General features: G+C 36.3%; 3 protein-coding genes across 10 annotated transcripts; 1 reads left to right on the top strand and 2 right to left on the bottom strand.

The window, feature by feature from the left end:
- Positions 1 to 1,497: 1,497 nt before the first annotated feature.
- LOC125048929 (transmembrane protein 222) lies at positions 1,498 to 9,413 on the bottom strand. Of its 4 annotated transcripts, XR_007116899.1 has the most exons (6): positions 3,900 to 4,054; positions 3,479 to 3,738; positions 2,913 to 3,123; positions 2,644 to 2,774; positions 2,314 to 2,484; positions 1,498 to 2,244 (listed from the first exon to the last, which is right to left on the bottom strand). XR_007116899.1 is itself a non-coding variant. In XM_047647906.1 (5 exons), exons 2-5 carry the CDS (start codon positions 3,619 to 3,621, stop codon positions 2,406 to 2,408), a joined length of 564 nt encoding a protein of 187 aa, XP_047503862.1. In that variant the 5' UTR covers positions 3,622 to 3,738; positions 9,314 to 9,413; the 3' UTR covers positions 1,498 to 2,405. The 4 variants fall into 4 exon arrangements, 3 of the variants coding, with proteins under 3 accessions (XP_047503862.1, XP_047503860.1, XP_047503861.1); XM_047647906.1 differs by lacking the exon at positions 3,900 to 4,054 and adding an exon at positions 9,314 to 9,413 and having other exon boundaries at positions 1,498 to 2,484; XM_047647904.1 differs by having other exon boundaries at positions 1,498 to 2,484.
- Positions 9,414 to 9,456: 43 nt separating this feature from the next.
- LOC125048928 (glucose dehydrogenase [FAD, quinone]-like) lies at positions 9,457 to 14,676 on the top strand. 4 transcript variants are annotated; one of them, XM_047647901.1, is made up of 4 exons: positions 9,457 to 9,575; positions 10,082 to 10,188; positions 11,019 to 11,132; positions 11,214 to 13,725. In XM_047647901.1, exons 1-4 carry the CDS (start codon positions 9,562 to 9,564, stop codon positions 12,932 to 12,934), a joined length of 1,956 nt encoding a protein of 651 aa, XP_047503857.1. In that variant the 5' UTR covers positions 9,457 to 9,561; the 3' UTR covers positions 12,935 to 13,725. The 4 variants fall into 4 exon arrangements, 3 of the variants coding, with proteins under 3 accessions (XP_047503857.1, XP_047503859.1, XP_047503856.1); XR_007116898.1 differs by lacking the exons at positions 9,457 to 9,575; positions 11,214 to 13,725 and adding exons at positions 9,846 to 10,015; positions 14,017 to 14,676; XM_047647903.1 differs by lacking the exon at positions 9,457 to 9,575 and adding an exon at positions 9,854 to 10,015 and having other exon boundaries at positions 10,065 to 10,188.
- Positions 14,677 to 15,176: 500 nt separating this feature from the next.
- Positions 15,177 to 18,784, bottom strand: LOC125048848 (bile salt-activated lipase-like). Of its 2 annotated transcripts, none has more exons than XM_047647771.1 (4): positions 18,433 to 18,784; positions 18,134 to 18,340; positions 15,519 to 16,801; positions 15,177 to 15,436 (listed from the first exon to the last, which is right to left on the bottom strand). In XM_047647771.1, exons 2-4 carry the CDS (start codon positions 18,302 to 18,304, stop codon positions 15,238 to 15,240), a joined length of 1,653 nt encoding a protein of 550 aa, XP_047503727.1. In that variant the 5' UTR covers positions 18,305 to 18,340; positions 18,433 to 18,784; the 3' UTR covers positions 15,177 to 15,237. The 2 variants fall into 2 exon arrangements, with proteins under 2 accessions (XP_047503727.1, XP_047503726.1); XM_047647770.1 differs by having other exon boundaries at positions 18,429 to 18,784.
- Between the last annotated feature and the right edge of the window lie 2,670 nt (positions 18,785 to 21,454).

Raw genomic sequence — 21,454 nt, forward strand, 5'->3', positions numbered from 1 at the left:
GTACTAGTACCTAACTTATATCATAGCACTTTTATACAATTTCGAAATAGAAATAATATTCTTTTATTGTTTGAAATGATTAACTATTCACACTCATTGTTCATTCATCTGATTGAACAAGAACTGAACGCATCACTATTTCTTTAAATATGGCAACATTATTTTGCAAAGTTACATTAGCTACTGTCAAGTGTCAGTTGGCTTCGTCTAATTAAAAATACGACTATAGTTCCTTGTTATTTTTAATATTACATATATGTTTTGTTGAGACCGAATTTTTTTAAAATAATAATTAATACTTAAAAAAATATATATAAGGTAATAAAATCGATCGAATCAACGATGTTCACGGCATTGTTTGGTAAGAGAAGATCTTCCCCAGTAGAAGATAATCCACCCATTCCCGGACCAAGACCTGACGACGGTTTCGTTGTGGTAGATCCTGCAGTTACTGGAGGGTTATATCCCAACATCGGTGGATCGACGTATCCTCAAAGACGAGCACCTCCAGTCCCTCCACACAAACAGAGTATATGTGACCCGACATTCCACTATTTGCAAGGAGTGCCGTTTTCATTAGCTCGTGAATTGCAATTGTCTGCTAATCAGGATTCATTTGCCATGGAGATGGGCGATCTTTTGGCTTTCTTATCCCAAAAAGTTAACATAGACTCATACAGTTACGATTTTACTGTTGAAAAAAGTGTCTTGAAAGAGTGTTAAGTTACACTAAATAAACTAAATTGTTATATTCTCAATATATTCCAGATGTATTGTTTTGCTTTCTAAAACTCAATTTCATTGGATAATACTAAATTTTATAAGAGTTTGTCCACATTTGCAAATTCATGCCAAGTTTAAACTGATCTATTTTTACAGACAATCACTTTTTGATATTAGTATCGATGGAATTAATAAATAAGGTTGTAAGCTGCTGTAACTGTCAGCTTTATTTAATAGCTAAGATAAGTTTATTAACAATGGTTATGGTTGTTTTGCTCTAAATTTGCCTCATACTTGTGATGTCAATAAAAGCCTAAAGGATTACCCATATTTAACTCTTAACCCTGGACTTGTGCATTTGAATCACTACTCACTCATACAGTAAAGGAACATTCTGAGAAAAGCTGTATGCTTTGGACCTTATGTTGTGGATCAGGCACCCAACAACAATTAATGATCACAAAACAGATACAGAAATTTGAGACCCAGACCTAACAGGTTGTATGGCACTGGTTTTTTTTTTATAAATAGAAGAAAAAATATATAATTTATTATAAATACTATTTAATTTATTTCTGATGGGTATATAAAATCCACAGTTTTAGTACAAAACATTCAATTGTAGTTATTGGTTATTTGTGTGTTGAATTTAATGACTAGTAATTTTATAATTTATCATCTATTACAAAAATATTTTCTATTGCTAACAACTAAAATAGTTCAGTTTGCAAGAATTAGAAGATAAGGTAAGTTTATTTAGTTAAAAAAAAAACAAACAAAAAAATATGTTTAATAAACAAATTATAGAAATAAAATAATTTTAATTCACAGTAAGATGTTATGACTTTAAAATTATGCATTAATTTTGTGCTAAAATTCTAAACCATTTTTTGGAAAATAGTGGGTTGTTGATTATTGTTATCTATGTTCTAAATCTAATCAGGTATGATAAATATTAGGGCTCATTGTCAGCTACAATTATACACCAGCAAAATCTCTGTGTTAAGTTCTTTTTATATTAAACATTAAAAATGTAAACCTAATATTTTTCAGTCTTTCGTTTTTTTACATACAGAAATGGTTTTAAGGATTATAGCGTGAATCCTCTTTAACAGATTATAATATTGCCTGCTTGTAGATAACATAACATAGAACAACTTTCCCATTTTATATATAAACTTTTTTTCAACCATTTTGGTGTATTTATTATATATAAACTTACACAAATAAAAACAAGATTTTGTTATACTGTTGTATCTATAAATGAAACCATTTTTATTTTGTTGTTATTGAATTATCTTACAGGGAATGCTGTTTTGTTTAAAAGAATGTTTTTCCAACTATTTTTAAGAGTTTTGTTCATTTATCTCTCGGTTCTTATGTAAGAATAGTTTTAGTGCCCTTATAGCACAAACTTTTTGCAAATTAAATCAGCTTTAATAATCAGCCTTAAAGGATAACAGCAGGTGGCCTTTTTAGTGTTGTATCAGCATTCTTGGGTAAATACCTATCTATGTCAAGCTGTTGAATAAATTCATATTCTAATAATTTAGTAAAGATAAATAGACATAGGGAAAGACAAGCACTTACCTGTAAAATAATGGTTAACATATAACATAATGAATTGAGCCATTTATTACTATTTATTTGATATTGCCAGTGTCAATACATTAAGAACTGGTCTATATGATTGCAGCCAAGCCACAAATAAAGGAGGCTATTAAACAGAATGGTAGCCATGTCTTTAATAATGCTGCAAAACTGGAAATAAAAACTAAAATTAATTTTAAAGTTTAAATTTTTTTTGGTATATTACAATATTTTAATTAGCATATTACATATATTTTTAATAAGTATGTACATGCAATTTGAATCTGAAAGGTAGAATAGGATTTGTTAGCCAATGATTGTGTCACTTACCTTACATATTTAGAATATGGTATCATGTAGAATGCTAGTTTTACCATATTCCAATTCTTGCAACCTCCATAATTCATTGTATTTAATGCTGTTGCTACATGAGAATGACAATTATCATAGAATATTATGTGCTGAAAAAAGATACAAAGTTACATTGCAATGTAATCTAATCTTATATATTACATGAGTAGGCAATAAATAATATAACTAATTAACTACTTGAAATAGATTTACTAATATATTTGTAGTTATATATAATTTCTATATACCATTCTCTTTTTATAAATCTCTGAAGCTTCAATTACTCCTGCATCCCAGCCTGCAGGACCATTAGAAGCTTTTTGTGGAGATAGTTGCCAATATTTGGTTGGGTTTCCAAAGGCCATTAAATCTTCTGATACAAAATAAGGACCAGCAAAGTCTCGTATGATTCCATTAGACATACAGATACCCATATGGCCTAAAAATGGGAATAGCCACCTGAAAATATTTAACTTATAAAATCTACAAGACTATATATACATGGAATTTATAGGACCATTGAGCTATTTAGGATACTCTTGTAACATCTAAATGTGTCCTATTTCATAGTCAGGATGTAGGGTTTGTGTATAAGCATTTCACTCTTACCTACCCACCCTTACCCTATTGAGCAAGGCTGGAATGTTGATATAAACTGTGTAAGATAGTTTCGAGTATTATTCACACAGCATAGTGACTATACGACGATAATATTCATATATAGATTGAACAAACAATTTACATCTTTTATAGCTTAGTAAGTTCACAATGGTATGTAGTATATTAAACTATAGAAAAATATAGGATGACTTACGTTAGTACTGGTATAGGGGTCCAAACTATGCAATAAGGGTAACGGGCTCGAGAATGATCAATAGTGTCCATTAGAATGGTTTGGTCGCGGTCTCTTAGCTCTATTGGAACGCCAGGACTAAGATCACCAAACATATCTTTCATGCTAAATAAGAGCCATTGCTATCTGGGGCATTGAACCAATATCTGACCAATGACTTTTTACTGCTTTGCATGAAAAAGAGGTCGCATAAGAAGATATTCTCTTCGATCTTAGCTCAGCTAGAAATTTGAATGGCAATATTTATTAAAAATTAGAATAGTCAATAAACGAAACGCAAGACAAAATGTATTCTAAATCATAAATTGATTAAATATAGTATAGTCTAGTCTACGTTCCACTTCTTAACCTCTATATTTATTATTCTATTATATTTATATACCTTAGAAACATTAATCTACGACCTACGTTCTAAATTCATATCCAATTACCAATACAATTAAATATCAATTTTTTTAAATGGCTTTTATTTGTGCCAAGTGCCAACTGTCGTGTACATGGAGTCTGGAGAAGGCAAATATCTATATTCTATAATTTCTATATAATGGTTAAGTTAATACTCATTTGTGATTTGACGTTTTGTACACTAGACTTGTCTACCACCGAGCACAGAGCAAGTAGAGATAACGTTATAACGTAGGTTAATCTAAGTTAAAACGGTTAATTATCTATATTAATTAATTATTATTATTAATATTAACTATTATTCATATTTCATATACAATAATACCACAGATTAGAAATCATGAATCTAAATAGAATTATACAGCGCTCGAAGAAACTTTGATCAGCTACTTAGGGCGGTGAATAGGGGCGGTAGTTTCGTGTTTCATTTTAGAAATTTGGCCAAAACATACATAAAAAAAAAAATCGTTAAAACGTCCAAAATTTTTTTTTAAAACGATAGCTATTGAAGATGGCGATAGCTGTACTAAATTAATGCAAACAGCAGCTTTTGAGATCACGCAAAAACAGCGGATGAACGCCGTTTTTTCTAGGCCGAAACATTAATTAACAAGAGAGAAAAACATAATATTATATAATAACATTATGTATTATATATTTTCTCGTATCTTATAGAGCATTCTCTTAGTTGTAGAAAAATCGAGGGACATTTCATCCAACCTGAATTCGTTAGGGTAAGTGGGGGCAAGATGTAAAAATGGGGTAAGACAACAAATCGTCTATAACACCAATTTTAACGTATTTTTATGAGTCCTGGTATTTTTGTTAAAACCGCCAGTTTCTAACTTTCCAAACCACTGTCGAAGTTAGCCTCCCAGAGTGCGTAATTTGCATCGTATTTTTTTGCATAATCTTCAAGTGATTTAATCTTACCTCATGTATTGTAACTTAAATTACAAAATGGGTGCGACAGTTTCATTCCCCCTCCGGACCGCGGAAGCGCTTGGACGTGTCCACTGTGTTGAGTTTTGTGAGAAATTTAAATTTAAAATCTTAAATTAAAATACTAAATTGAACTGTTTGGACTTTTGTGGTTTTGAACCCGTGCCTCTTCTTGGATAAGCTGTGAAGTGAGCGCTGTTGTTTGCCATTACACCAAACGGTTGAGTGCCGGCGAGTCGAAATTCTACATCACATTCGGCTAATGACGTAAGTTAGACTACGACGCTTGTGATTTGCTACGGTACTACAAAGCTGTTATACCTACTACGATCAACTGGTGCGATTGTCTATTGTTGCTTTGCGATATTGAACTCTGGGTTCATTGAAGATATGCCCAATATCCTACGCTCACCCCCTCGTAACACTTCTGTGATGTCTTGTTCCCGATCGGAGTCTGATCTTTCGAAGTCTCCGATGACGAGTGCGGGCTGTATTGCCAAGGGTGACACCAATATAACAACGCGCTCCAAGCGACAACGAATGGAGACCTCTTCCCCGAATGCTCATTCTAGTTCCGAAAGTAGCGACTTAAGAGCGGATGTCCTGAAAATGCTTTCTGAATGGAGAGAGGATCAAGAACGAAACCTACGTGAATGGAAGTCCACTCTAAATGACACCTTAAACAAATTATTTTCTGAATTATCCAATATAAAAACTGAATTCCAGGAAATAAAGAAGTCTAACTCAGAAATAGAAAAAGGAATAGAATTTATTAACAAGTTTCAGGAGGAGACCAATGACAGAGTAAAGGAAATTGATACTAACCAAAGACCACCTGGTTACAAAGATGTTCAACGGTTTTTGGTATCTCTTGACAAACTTCTTTCTGAGATTAGTAGTCCACATAAAGTTCTGATAGGTGATATCAATATTGATATATTGGATAACAATAAGGATGTTAATTCTTCAACGTATTTGAATATGTTGGCTTCTCACGGTTTATTGCCAGCCCACATATTTCCAACTCATGGCAGGACTTGTCTTGACCATGTAATATTAAAATGTTCTTATCGCGTCTTTTGTTATGTTGCTGAAACCTCAGTCACGGATCACGACACTTTAATTCTGAAACTTGAACGTAGCACTATGACTGACAAATACTCATCTCTGAAAAAGATTGATTACCCGTCTTTGGACGATGCTATGAAGAACTTAAATCTAAGCCTTGTATATAAAATGACTGATCCCAATGAGGCAACAGCATTTCTTCTGACTGCGCTTGACACTGTAATTAAAGCAAATACGAAAACTTTAACCATCCCAAATCGTAAAAGGATCAAGAGGCCTTGGATGACTGCAGGTCTACTAAGATGTGTAAAGCATCGTGACAAACTACATCAAAAATCAAGAAAAAATCCTAGTAACGAAATATTAACGTTAACTTACAAGAGGTATAGAAATTTTTGCAACCCACTTTTAAAAAATATTAAAAATACTTATGAGAGCAACCGCCTACTTAAAGCTGCTAAGACTAATACAAAAGTTCTCTGGGACACTATCAAACAACTAACCTACTCTAACAATACAACTAGCACTGCACTTGAATTGGTCTCTCCACTAGACCCGATGGTCTCAGTCAACAACATTAATAAATATTTCGTTTCTATCGGGAAAGATATTGCCGAAAAATCATATTCTAATAGCTGTTATAAAAAACCATCAATCAATCCTACACTGTCCTCATTCGTCATGCTACCTACTGATGAAGTTGAAGTTCAATCTCTTATCTTGCAACTGAAGAAGGACGGTGCTGCGGGCAGAGATAATATTTCTGGAGCCTTTCTCAAACGTTATCATGAAATCTTAGTCCCTCCACTTACATATATATTTAATTTGATTCTTTCTACAGGGATCTTTCCGGACCTATTCAAGCTAGCTGAAGTAATTCCGGTTTTTAAAGGTGGTAATAGAGATTGTGTCGGTAACTACCGACCTATTTCTAAACTATCTACCCTATCCAAAATCATTGAGAAATTGATAAACAAACGCCTCATCGATTATTTAGAAAGTAATAACCTACTCTCCAGCTCACAGTTTGGATTCAGACCGGGTTCATCAACAAGCGACGCAGTTCATCAATTAACTGATCATATTGTTACAAAACTAAATAAGAAAAATAAAATTTTAGCTGTATTTTTGGACATTGCAAAAGCTTTTGACGCGGTCGCTGGTCCTATTCTGCTGGATAAATTGGAGGCTTTGGGTATACGTGGTTTGCAGCTTAAACTATTTGAAAGCTACTTGAGTGATAGACAGCAAAGAGTAAGGGTGGGCAACATTGTTAGTGACGATTTGCCGATACGCTATGGTGTGCCACAGGGTAGTGTTTTAGGTCCGACACTGTTTCTGGCATTTATCAATGATCTTTGTGACCTCCAGTTACAAAATGGTAAAATAATAACATTTGCAGATGATACTGCACTTGTGTTTCATGGTGATAGCTGGAAAGATACTGTCGACATTGCTCAAAGAGGATTCGACGTTGTTAACAAATGGCTCAGAATGAATGCCCTAACTATCAATGTCAATAAAACTAAATGTATACCGTTCTATATAAAAACTCCTGGTTCTAGTACTAACCTTGGTTTAACTGCTCATGTATGTTCTGATACTGATTCTTGTGACTGTCAAAAGATCTTTGTTGCCAACAATACTAAGTATCTAGGTGTCGTTGTTGATAGCACGCTAAATTTTAACTACCACATTGACCTGCTACTATCGCGAACTCGGAAACTTATCTTCACCTTTAAGAATCTCCGTAATATTGCTGAAAAATCGATAATTAAAGTGGTTTATCAATCCCTCTGCCAATCCGTTTTAAGCTATTGTGTTACTGTCTGGGGAGGGGCTTGTAAAACTAATCTTATAAAACTGGAAAGGGCTCAGCGTGCGTTATTGAAAGTAAGTTATTCTAAACCATTTTTTTACCCTACCAAAGATCTATATCTTTTATCTGACGTGTTGAGTGTTCGTCAACTATTTATACTGAACACTGTGCTCAAACAACACTCCATAACTCGCTATGATCCTTCTTTGAATGACAACAAACGATGCAAATATAAAGTCTGCACCTCAGATACCCGTTGGTCCACAGCTTTCTCAAGAAGGTTTTTTGGTTTTATGGGCTGTCACCTATATAACAAGATAAACAGGTTGATCAACATATATCCGCTTACTAAATATGAGTGTAAAAAAGCTACAGTCAAATGGCTTAAAAATCTAGACTACGAGGGGACTGAGAAGTTGTTAGTAGTCCTCAGCTAATACCTAACACTAACACGTTATGTATACGAGTACATAGGTACACTATCACCCATGCTCATATATGCTTCACTAAGACATATATACACTAAGTCATAAATTCACTAACACATACATACATTAACACTTACATACACTAAACCATACATGCACCATCACATACACCCACTTAAATGTGAGTATATTTGTAATATTTGTAATAGTTTCTCGATCAAATTGATGTACCTACTTAAATTCCATTCGGTCCGGATGCGGAGGGACTGGCAATCTGTAATACAGGTATCCTAGTACAGTCGCCAGTCTCTCACACAGATTTTGCCTGTTAATGCTGAAATTTGTATTTTGTGTCTGTATTTTTTTTTTTTTTGTGTGAGAGAAAACAAATAAATATTTTATTATTTTTATTATTTTTTATTATTTATTATATAAATAATTCATTATAGTTTATTATTCTCAGTTACGAAATCACATTAAAATACGGCTATTTTTAATAATTTGCAACATCCTATATGAAAGTCGATGTGGCCGAAGGAGCAACTAAAATTTATGATACATTTGCTACGCTTAACAACCGTTTGAATAAAAAACTGGCTAAAGTATTACATTACGTGGCCGTCTTTGCTCATGAAATCGAAATAAAATTAGCAAATGGCCTTAAAGTTTTGCAAGAATGGGGTTTTGAGCTATCTAGAAAAGTAATTTTTCTCATGTAACGATATGTTACCCCATTTAAGGACGGTGTTCAAGGACCAGATTGGTTCACTAAATTCTGGCTCAAAACTGAGATGGATAAAGTTTGAGAACTTCTGTTTCAATCATCACTCAGGTTTTTTTAGTTTTATAAGCGCGGTGATTACTTAAATCGTGGGAGTTACGCCCCGAGAGTATAGCCAGACGTAGGCACTCTCTTCAACAGTTACTGTTACATTGCATTCATTCGTTACATAGGAATTAACATTTCCTTATTACGCTTGTATTCTATTGTTGTACGCGAAGGGTCAGAATTTAAGACTATAAACGGCGACAGTAGAATATTTAAGCGATTATATGCATTTTTATTGATGAGGTAAGTAGCATCCGTCCATAATTCAGCTTTAATCATAAAAAATCGTATTAAATTATGTTTACCTATTCCATTTTTTCTAGCTTCCAACTCAATTAATGCTCTTGTTATTTTGAAAACATGTTGTCTGTGTGAAGAGAACCGTGACTATAGTACTTCACGTTATTTGAGATTACATCCTGTAAACAGCCTTCCGTCAGCGCTAACGACGGTTGGCAAAATTATAGGTTAATAGAGGTAGGTATTTAAGCTGCAGGGCGGAGCATGGGTCATCCTTTTAGTTCTACTAACTGTCTAAAGAGTGCGAGCCTAGATGGCCAGCTTTAGGTCTGTATAGTTATCGTCACAGCGTTATAATGTTTTAACGTTTATGAATTCTCATGTATTCATCTATATAAATTATTTATAGATTACGAGTAATACTAATTGGTCCCAATTTTGTCTTATTTTACTAAATATTAAAGTATTAAGGAAAGGAAAGCAGGTTCAATGCAAGGCTACCGATATATGCCTCATACCTACCTGCTTCTCAAGTTATTTTTTGTGTGCTCCGAGGATATAGTCAAAAGTGTACATAAAATATAATGTTTGTTTCATTTACTGTACTTTTTGATGACCTCTAGTCAGATTACCACCGGACGCTGGCGCATCAAAGCGCGACGTTATTGCTTCTTGGCTAAATATTAACATCTCCTCACACATGTTATAGTTTACTTCTTTTAAAAGTTTGCCTGAAGTAGACTACTGCCAACGATGAAGTTTAAAATGTAGGTAACTCTTTATGTTTTTATTTTTATAAAACATATTTTTGGAAAGTTAATTTAAATTTTCAGACCATTAGAAGAAAAGCTTTCAGACCAGACCAAGGCTAGTCGCTTCGCAGTATTTATTCGAAGCGGGAAGAAAATTAAAAGCAACATTTTTAAGATAGTATTCCAGGGTAAGTATCCACAATCCATTATTACAAAAGCCATTCTCTTACCAAAGTGCTATCCGGTTTATAGCGTGGAGTGTAGTTTGTACCGTGTCAGTAAGTCAATCAATATTTTGATTTCACCAGTGTTCACTCGTCGCAAGCGTATTCCACAATTATTTAGCTGTAGACAACACTTAAATTGATTTGTTTTTTTTTAATAAACTAAGTTCTAACGCTGCCAAGTGTTTTATCATGAGTTTTATCCGCACTAGCGTGGCTATACTATACAATTACACAATATAATCGAAATCAACACTTGATTTGATGTTTCGTCAACACATAAGACTGATGAGGCAATCAAAGAATTTCACGAATATCACTACTGAGAAAGTGTTATATTATGATGCGCTGGTGAGAAGTCATTTGGAGCATAATTTCACGATTTAAGGTGACATTGGAGCGGGTACAAAGCAAATATTTGAGGCACATCTATTTTAGGATGTACATCAGCTGAACCCTATTGACCCACTCATGTATCCTTATTTATTCTTGTTTCTGTGGACTGAAGCGAGCTTCGAGTACGCCGCGCTTGTAATGTGCTTAATAAAATGACAGCAATTCAGCAGTACTACAGTGCCTTAGCTTCAATGTGCCCATCAGGGGTGCGCCAGAAGGTCACATCGTCCGGCGCTACTACGTGTGGCCACAGCTAGAACTTACCTTATAAAAAGGACATACTATTCGCTGTATTACATTAGTCAACTACAGAAAAACATATATTATCAGACTTTGTACTACTAAAATGGAAATAGTTTTGTCTGCAGTGCTTGACATGGCCCTCTTTATTTTTTCAGGAACCACTTTAATATGGTTGACGCTGGCATGGGCGTCTCTGGCGTGGGTTACGTCCCTCGATCTCTCAATTTCCTCTTTCGGCTCACGGGTCTATCCGGAACATAATATTCATGGTATGTATACTTTCTGGAACTTTTATGTATGATTATGTTGCACTACTTTTTGAAAATCGTTTTCTAACTGCTCTATACTAGATGGAGAAATGTTCGAATACATAGTTGTGGGCGGGGGTGCTGCGGGTGGCGTGGCGGCGGCTCGACTAGCGCAAGCAGCACGCGGTGTTCTGCTTTTGGAGGCGGGTGGAACGCCAGGCCTGTTGACGCGGCTACCAGGTTTAGGCGGGGGTCTCATCGGCTCGGCTGCGGACTATTACTATCCAACGCAGCCTAATGGTCGCTCTTGCCTATCATCTATCCGCCGTTTCTGCCGATTTAGTCGTGGCCGTGTGCTCGGTGGCTCTACTGCCATCAATCTAATGATGTATACGCGTGGTCACCCCGAGGACTACGACTTCGGCCTGCACGGCTGGACCTGGCCAGAAATTCGTCCATTCTTCTTGCGTTCTGAGGGATTACAAAATCCAAATCAGTTACCGATGTCGTCAGCGTCTCATCACAATACGAAAGGTGTAGTCCCTGTCGGGTTTTTCGGAGACTCGGAAAACCCGTGGCAAGTTCGCGTCTTCAAAGGTTTTAACTTTCTAAACTTTACAACTAACCCGGATGTAAATGCCGAGTCCCAAATCGGAGTGTCCCGAGTCCTATCATTCACGTCGGGCGGCGAGCGCGTTAACACTGCAGAGGCATACCTGCGGCTGCCCGGTGTCGCGCCTCACCTGCGCCTCGCTACACATTCTACCTGCCTTCGTGTGCTCATTAACGATGTTGGAGAGGCTTTTGGGGTCGAAGTCGCTCGGAACGACCGAACTTACCGGATTTTTTCCCAACGGGAAGTTATTCTCGCGGGAGGGGCCATTGGCTCGGCAGAAATTCTACTCAGGTCCGGCATCGGGCCAGCGGACCACCTGCGGCGTCTTAATATCCCGGTGCGGGCAGACCTACCGGTCGGGGAGGGTCTCATTGACCACGTCGCGCCACTAGTATTCATATCGGTGAACGAAGAGGCTAAATCATCGCTCCGGATGATCCTTTCTAAACTAAAGGAAGGCATCCGTTGGATGGCGATGCGAGATGGACCTCTCGCCACATCCCGCTTATCGGATCTAACGGCTTTCCTTAATACAGAATGTTACGACTTCAAAACAAAACAATTGAGAATCGATGGTAATCAATGCGATCGACCCACGGTGCAATACATACATTCGTACCTTGAGAGGGGCTTTCTAGGCGCGGGAAGATCTCTATACGAGCGCGTAACGCGTCACGAGGCGGCTTTCGTGAACCAGGTCGAAGCTGTCAACGAGCGACAAGCTCTACTGCTCGTAACGGCAGTGGTACTGCAGCCTAAGTCACGCGGCCACGTGCGCCTCGCGAGCGCGGACATATTTCAAGCCCCACTAATTTCGCCCAACTATTTGGATGACGAACGGGACGTTGAAGAAGCTGTGCGTGCTATAAGAATTCTGGACGATTTGACACAGACACCAGAATACAGGAACTATAACGCGTCAATACTAAGGCCTAAGCTACCAGGGTGCAAAATGCTGGAGAGCACAGATTATTGGCGGTGCTACGTCCGCCACATGACGCTTGCGGTGCACCACGCGACAGGCACGGTGGCTCTGGGGCGTGTAACGGATGAGAGAGGGCGCGTGCGGGGAGTGCGGGGGCTCCGCGTTGTAGACGCGGGGCTCTTTCCACGCCCGCCTTCCGCGAACACCGCAGCCGCCGTCATTGCACTAGCTGAGCGCATCACGCAATTCGTTCAACAAGATAATACATCCGTGTCGCATTAAGTATATTGACAGAAAATAAAATTATTAAAAAGTTTCTATTTTTTTTTAAGATTATAGATCATAAGCTAAAAAATAGCAGTTGAAATGCCAGTTGATTTAGTATTACTTCCTTTATATCTATTCCTAGATGTTCACTGTATTCCCCACTTTGATTGATATTAAATATGACTGTTATGGGATTTACCAGTGCCTATCATTACTGCAGGCGTGGTGTTTGATATTTTTTTAACTGCTGAACACGCATTGAAACACGTATTGAAAGAAAAGAAAATTACGAAAACAGTACGATTAGGCAGAAATATTATGACACTGCCTATATTCTTGAAGCCTTGTTGTAAGTACAATAAAATAGAAACGATTTTAAAACAAATGGTGACTCACCAGTGTTGGTGCATAGCACCTGAACTTATTAAATAGCAACTACGCAGCAGATGTCATATCCACTACAAACGGAACAAGGCGTATTTTAACTTTCAATATTACTTGGTCATTCTGATTATATGTACCTCTGATCAAGAAAACATCATCTTTAATTTATAATCCTTTCATTTCTTAGAAAATAAATTAGTTTTAACTTTCACATTATCCTTCATTAACAACCAGTATACCTAATACTCAAAACAGAACTAATTTAAGCGTACGACCAGGCTCCAGAAGATAAACCACTCCTTTGTACGGGAATTGTATTCGATTTTACAACAAACTCCCAAACGAAATTAGAAAGTTATCATTGAAAAAATTAAAAAATATTGTTAAACATAAATAATCAATAAAGCTTTTTATAAATTTTACCAATTTTTTAATGATCCTAATCCTTGGGATTGGAGTTGCTCCAGTTCAATTTGTATGACTCAAAACGTGGCAATTAAAAATAGTGGCGGAGAGTTTCTTGCAAGTTCTACTTGCCCACTCTACGCCCTTGAATTGCGAACTGGTATTAAATGTAAATTTATAATCAATTAAAGATCTTTTCTATTGACGTTCATAAGTGTACCTACTTGGTTACCTATATGAATAAAGTTATTCAAGTCACAGTCTAAAATAATTATTTTATGATAATATTCACATGTAATTTTTTATAGGTAGGTATAACTTGTTCCACCAGCTCGCGAAGGCAGCGCAGCGATTGCCTGCCAACAAAACGTAAATTTGGCCCCACATGGAGACTGTTCCAACCTCTGGACGGGAGCTCCCAAGTACTATCTCCTTCCACTTGACTGAATTGAACGAAGGTCTCTCTTCTACCCCGCATTTACCATAGAACGTTCAGAGGAGTGGTTCGGATGAATGTCTGTAGCTGAGTTCATAATTGGACGCCCAGACAGAGCATACAATTTCACCTGTGACCTCGACGTCCATCGTTCCACAACTAAACGTTTTTAAGGCAATTTTATGCGGCGCAACTCAAGAAAATATTGACGAATTCTTAAAAGGTCGGCAACGCATTTGAGAGCCTTCTGGCTGTGTTAGTGGCCATGGGCGGCGGTATATATACCGGTCAATAAAAGATACGATAACAAATAGGTAATAAGAAAAAAAAAGAATATTATAAGAAAGAATTGTAAACACACTTGTGACAATCAACGGGCTTTATTATTATGTACATTTTCGATGACCAAACAAGAATGAGAAATTTAAAAAAAAGACGGGTTGAACTCCGGGTGTGCCGGCAGAAGTGAAAACTTGAATATTAACGTTGTGCATTTTCGATATTTTGGAATGGTTAGGGAATAATTTTACACGAATTGCTTTAATCATCAGTATAAAAGTACTATCATTGATGTGGTAGAATACAATATTTATTTATTGCGCTATCGTACACAAACATGACAATTTATATTACATTAAATACGCCGCGCCAGCTGTCTACTCTCCATCCGTCTTACGAAACCTACATAAAATAATTAAAATTAATATAAAATAATACAATTAGGAAAATTCACTGTTTTAAGTTGCCATTTTTTATTCGCGTCAGTCTGACGTTAATAACGTTTCGCAAAATTCAACCTTGATTTATTGACTTAAGGTCCAATTCCACATGCATCAATGTATCCGAGGAAAGAGACAAAATATGAATTAAAACCGTAACTATACCGTACCGTATAGCACGAAGGTTCATAATCCTTGAAAAAAACATCCGTCTTACGAATTTGTCCTGACCCGAGTTAAACATTTTTTACCCATTCCAAAAAAAATGCACAACGCCGCTAAAGAAGTTTTCACTTCAAAAAAAACAAGAACGAGAAGCCAATCTAATATACTACGAGTATAAGCACAAAAGTATAGCCGGGCTAAGCTAACACTCAGCTTGGCTGTAGTATTGATGGTTGTTTGTAATGAGTTTTGCGATATCTAAGGTAAATGTCTCTCCAGAGGCGATACGCGCTTGGGTTTGGCATTGCACCCATGCGGCTCACTTGCCCGATATGCAAAAACCGTAGTTGGCCCGTATCGCTTGGCTCCCAACGGACTAAACTGGGTTGCTTTGCCGGAGTCGGATTCCTGTAATACAATACACATTTTATTAACACTTTCCTTACACAAAGAAACAGTCTCACAACAAGATGTGATTATGTCAACTAACCCGTATTTCGCGAAATTAGACCAAAGGGAGGTAAGGAAGTCTACCATATCACGGTCGGCGTCGCTAAGACGAAAGGGCAGCACTGCAGCATCAAACAGATAGAAAAGCTCGTCCCCATGACAAGCGCCCTGCTCACCTCCGCCGCTTCGCGACGTACGAAACTTTAGCAGATTACGTCCGCCGGAGTAATCAAATATATAGTTGAAAACTGGCTCACTGCTTGAGTTTAGCAGAAGCTCTGACTCCAGTATTGAAGGAACTTCGAAATATAAATGCGTATATAGATCTGTAATATTATTTATTCTTTGGATAGAAATACGATCGGAGCCGAAATAAAAGTCTTGCGCGGCTCGGGAGACGCGCATGCCCTCCTCCACGCTAGAGAAACTTAGATCACTGGCAACTATGTATTTGCCGTTCCTTCCCTCCACGGAGCCGTCCACCTCCGCCGTCAGGAACATTCCCTCTCTTGAATTGGTGCCGTAGACAACCGGAACGCGATTTTTCTTATTGATAAATAAATTCCAAGGTAGATCTGTGATCACCGACATCTCCCCTGGGATTATTTCCTCGACGCAGGGCAAATGGAGTAATTGAGTGTCGAAAAACAGTTCTTCAGGTTTACCATGCATAACCGGAACCAAATCCCGATAATCAGTTTTACTTAAAAATTCATAGAGTTCGTGTGGGTCCTCCGAATGAAAGCCTAATTTGGACGCGACAAGACTCGCTACCCGTACAGGTTCCCGATTGATAGCCCAGTTTGATATCCCACTACCGCTCTGCAGGATAGCGCGTTTGAAAAGGCCGGAGGCAGTGGTACTCGCCATCAGAAGAGAAGCGGAAGTGGCACCTGCGCTTTCTCCGAACACTGTCACGTTGTCCGGATCACCACCGAATGCACCAATATTATCTCGAACCCATTTCAGAGCGGCTATTTGATCCTTTAAGCCGGCATTGCCGGGAGCCTCTTCTATACCGAGGCATGTGAATCCCAGAGCGCCGAGTCTATAGTTAAACGTGACGAGAATTACGTCTTTTTTCATGAGAAACTCCGGGCCATAAATAAACCGACCACCGCTGCCCACGAGAAAAGCTCCACCATGTATAAATACCATGACGGCCCGCGGACGCATCACTGTCATCGTCGGCACGTAGACGTTGAGTTTAAGACAATCCTCCGAGCCCACCACCGAGCCCGTCACGATGCTTACTTGAGGGCAAACCTCAATATCGTTGACAGCCCTCAGCGTGCCTTCCCATTTAGGCGGCGGTCCCGGGGCCTATTAATCATATCGGTTATTATTATTTTATATGTAATTCCATTACCTTGAAAAGGGTACCTATAACTGCAGTTGCTTTGAAAACTCAGAAGCTATATAAAAATCTATTTAAGTAGGCAACTAAGAAAATGTCTTGTGATTAACATTTAAGGGACAGAGCTCCAAGAGAGAGAGTGAAGTTTTGAGCCAAACTGTTTTAATAGTACTAGATGATAGTGAGCCAGGTGACCTACAAATGTAGTTTAAACTTCAATGAATAGAAAGGGCATCATGTAAGAATTATTTTAGGTGAAATAATTTGTTTCTTGTAGAGTCACAAATCATATGAGGACATCAAATATGAGGCTTATCAGTAAAATAAATATGCCAGTTTGAAATACTTCAATATAACTTTTTGAAAGGGAATTTAGGCCTTATCTTGTTTATCTTCAATTGGGATGGTTCAGAATTTGGAACTGACTCATGACATTTTCCACTATCTTAGTATGACATATAATTTTAGGTAGGTAGTTGACCTATGTTTTTTACCTCAATCTATAAGATTAATAGCCGAATCTCAGATTATGAGATATTATTATAGACATACCTATTACATCAATATTTATTAATTGTAAGAAACCTCATGCAAAAATGATAGCCACCATGTTAGTCAAGATATAACTTATGCTTGTAGGCTAGTTAGATGGAAACCCAATTTTATTTATAGTTTAATTTATTATATGATTTTAAAAATTGTTTTACTTATGCCTCAATAATATTTAAAAATATTCTAAACTACACAATATCAATGTTAATGTATTCCACCAGTGTTATCAATATATTCTTAGTAAATATCTATCTACCTATATTAATTATATAATACATATTTTTATTTATATAAATTATCAGCTTATAATATGAGACTACTACAGTTCTCACACAATCTCTTTACAAGTGTCGACTGAACCTATTTAGACAGTAAACTACTCCTTATAGAGTATCATTCTTTTTCCTAAGCTCTCTCAAGAACAAAAAATACTAGCCATTATTACAAAGATAGACTAGTAAAAATAAAAATATTTATTTACCCTTATTCTCCAGCATGGTTAGAAAGAGGACCTCTACTGTACATCTTAAAATAGCATAAAAATAGTAAAGCATAATTTTTCTTGATAAATACCTATTGGTATTAACAAGGTTACAGTCATACATTTTTCTGTTTTAATCTGAGTCACACAGTAGTAATTTTAAACTCCTAGTTTTGAATTTCAAGGCCACAATTTAATTATAGTTGATAGTGTGTATCTATGGTGTAGAAGACTAATGTGATAATAATAGGTGTGTAAGACAAACCCTGAATCGGGTGGCGGTAGCATAAGGAATGCCAGTGTAAAGATAGAAGGAGCCATCAGCACTGATGATGCCCTGAACCCAGCCGCCGCTCACTCGAACCTCCGGTGCCGGCTGCTGCACCAGGGACGCCGCCACCAACGACCACAGTACTACGCGCTGTTTCCACTGCATAATAATACTCTATACCACTACACTACCAGCAACATTCTGGAAATCCGCTTGCTTTCACATGAAATTCTTAGCCCTCACGGTATTTTGCTTACAGAAACCACAATAGTAGATAAACATAAAATACCTACTAAATGGTGCTACTAGAGTGATGTGATACGTAATGAATTATTTCTGATTCGTCATCCAATCCTTTAGATGATAATACATAACCAAATTGAATAATTAAGTAATAACAAGGTAAGTACATAAATGATAACGATATCGGATAATAAATACTCCTCAGAGATTACGTTTAGTTTATATTAAGAATTAAGATCGACAGTAAAGCATAGAAAGCGTGTTAATTGTTTTTAAGTTCAAAATTATATTTTTCTCGGACTTCTACATTTTCAAATTGATGTTTCTTTTCTTGCAGTTTCAAATAATATTGATATTATGGAGCCTGCTGCCTGTAGTCTGTACCCCCTAGGCCACTACCCACTACCCTGTGACAACTGACAAGACGCCTTGGCGTCTAGACAACTGACAATTGACAGATCGCTGTCGAAAAGTTTTCGACATATATGTTTTTTTTTTTTTTTTTTTGGAGTTTATGGCCTGGTATCTAGACCTTTAGGCCAAGTCTTGAGTATTTTTATTCGGTTTATTATAATTTCCCCACTGTATTTTTGATGAATTTATATAGAGGCACGTAATAGGATCTATTTTTTAACATATCACTCAGGTGGTTTCGACATATTATATTAATATGCTTTTTCACAGCCAAGGAACATATTGCGATATTACTGCAATATAATATTAATTTGAATTGCATGTTAAAAATAATTGAGGGTTGTTTCATTTTCTATCAGAAATATGAGGCGATAAATAATGAAAATATGTTGACCCTGCATTATTGCGACATAATTTTTTTAATAATACTTTAGGGATGTTGCTTGAGGTTGATTCGTTCAGAATTATTTGGTCGATGTTAAAATAAAACTCCCTAATTACTTGTAGAGAAGAGGTGAAGATGGAATAATGAATGATATTTATTTACAAAACTGTGTACAATTATACTTAAAAATTATCCTACACTTACAACTAATATTGACATGTGGTGCCAAGATGCGGAGAGTTGGTTGGTTGCGCAGGTACCAGAGTAGGCGATAAAAACGCGGCGCGGCAAAAAGTTGGCCTTTTTCTGCACGCAGCCGTCGAAGCGTACGAACGTGTTCTTCTCAGAACACTTCGGTATCGTAGCCTTACGATAACGCTAAAAACTGTCCTTTTCAGGACAAATTATCGTATCTCGACTAAACGTCTAACAACTGTCCTTTTCAGGACATATTATTCTTGTTTCTCGACGAAAACGTTTGACAACTGCCCTTGTCAGGGCATATTACCGTGTCTTACGACACGATGAAACTGTTCTTTTCAGAACACACGACCGTATCTATTCTGATATGTTCTTCTCAGAACACATCACTGTTTCAATACGACACGTTAATCAATCACCTACAATACCTATTCATACTTTTATATTTTCAGGATTTCATTTCAATAACTAATCTGCAATGTTATGAAGCAATTTATTTAGTTACGCCCTTGAAGAAACAATAGGAATACCACTGCACATTGGTAAGTGGAGAGAAAATTGATAAACAGTCAAAGAATTTAAAATACTATATAAGTTTGAAAGAAAAACTTGTAAACTTGTAAAGACTAAAATTAGTGCTTGATTAAAGTTTTTTTTTTTTGATTTGGTGTTTGTGCTTGAACATTTTGAATGTGAATTTAAATGCGGAGTTGATGTAATATTTTTAAATAAATAGTCTCTGCACGAAGACATCTTCTAGCCTAACTTATTATATATTTTGGGGTGGTGGCGCTGGTGTCAGCTGCCATTTTCATTATTTAATAACTTCAAAGTCAAATCAGTTAAGATCTACAAATTAACTGGCTATTTGATAGTCTGTAGTAATTTAATAGTATTTTGAATCAATGGTGTTAGTGTCAGCTGCTATTGTCATTATTTTCATATTTAATGAATAACGTCAAAGTCAAATTAGTGCAAAACCGTTAATACGAATGGTTTATTTCGAAACGACTATTCAATGGTCGATAATAATAAGGACTCCATAGTCATTATTATTATTAAACGTTATTTATCATAACTTTAAATATTAACTCAATGACTATAAATATTAAAGTAATCTTTGATTCTCGTTCCTATGGCTGCCGTTCTACTCTGTGGTCGATTCGGGTTCGGTCATGGAACGAGTACACGAAATGTCAAGAAACTTGTTTATTACAAATTCTGGTTGCTAAAAATACAGGAACTGGTTGGTGCGGCCCTCAGTTCGATTGAGCCATCGAACCAAGCAGAAGCCTTTAAACAGTAGACTCTATTATTATTCTTATTATTATTCTTATTTTTTTTACCTAAACTACAAATTCCAAATGAAGGTTCATGTGTGTCATTCTTATGGTTTATTTAATAATTCAATTATACATGGAATAATCGTTAAAGTAATAAAAATTACCTATAGTCTTTACGATACATATACTTATAAACATCGGCTATTTTCGTTAGAATAGTTATAAATTTTAATCTTCTGCTTTTTCATACTTAAGTTCAATCTTTTCATTGTTTCCTAGATTTATAAATTCATAATTGTTCATTTGAATTTTATTCTTCCTATCTCCCCAAGGTATTTATGAAGGAATATCTTTAGGTGGAGATTTGAAGTTTGTACTGATTTTATTGTAATGTAATCAAAATTTACATTTTGTAAAAATGCTGCATAATATCTTCCTAAAATGTAATAAATATACATAAAACAACTTAACTAAAAATTAAAATTATATAATATTAATCAAGTAAACTAGATGGCGCTAGATGTTAAGTAAAACGCGATAGCGTTACATGGCAAACTCAACATAAGAAGTCTATGCTTGAACATTACGTCTTCGACGAGGTTAGGTTAGGTTAGGTTTTTTTTTTTTTTTTTTTTTTTTTTTTTTTTATTCCTACTCAGCCTACCATCCCCAGCTACTTTGTCGCTTGGGGTCGTTGATTAGCTACCATTCTTCCTTTCTGCCATACATCCTCTTAATAAAACAACGTTGTTAATGTCTTTATTGTTCAGATACAACTTTTTCCATTTA

This window comes from Pieris napi, chromosome 4 (assembly GCF_905475465.1).
Source record: "Pieris napi chromosome 4, ilPieNapi1.2, whole genome shotgun sequence".
Lineage (NCBI taxonomy): Eukaryota > Metazoa > Arthropoda > Insecta > Lepidoptera > Pieridae > Pieris > Pieris napi.

What these genes read in the sequence shown, in the direction of transcription:
- LOC125048929 (XM_047647906.1), bottom strand. Translation starts at nt 3,621, where the DNA reads ATGAAAGATATGTTTGGTGATCTTAGTCCTGGCGTTCCAATAGAGCTA. An exon ending in ACCCCTATACCAGTACTAAC is followed by an intron (nt 3,124 to 3,478) that starts GTAAGTCATCCT and finishes AAATATTTTCAG; the next exon opens with GTGGCTATTCCCATTTTTAG. An exon ending in AGATTTATAAAAAGAGAATG is followed by an intron (nt 2,775 to 2,912) that starts GTATATAGAAAT and finishes ATCTTTTTTCAG; the next exon opens with CACATAATATTCTATGATAA.
- LOC125048928 (XM_047647901.1), top strand. An exon ending in TTTTAAGATAGTATTCCAGG is followed by an intron (nt 10,189 to 11,018) that starts GTAAGTATCCAC and finishes TTATTTTTTCAG; the next exon opens with GAACCACTTTAATATGGTTG. An exon ending in TCCGGAACATAATATTCATG is followed by an intron (nt 11,133 to 11,213) that starts GTATGTATACTT and finishes GCTCTATACTAG; the next exon opens with ATGGAGAAATGTTCGAATAC.
- LOC125048848 (XM_047647771.1), bottom strand. Translation starts at nt 18,304, where the DNA reads ATGCAGTGGAAACAGCGCGTAGTACTGTGGTCGTTGGTGGCGGCGTCC. An exon ending in CTACCGCCACCCGATTCAGG is followed by an intron (nt 16,802 to 18,133) that starts GTTTGTCTTACA and finishes TATGATTAATAG; the next exon opens with GCCCCGGGACCGCCGCCTAA. An exon ending in TCTAATTTCGCGAAATACGG is followed by an intron (nt 15,437 to 15,518) that starts GTTAGTTGACAT and finishes ATTGTATTACAG; the next exon opens with GAATCCGACTCCGGCAAAGC.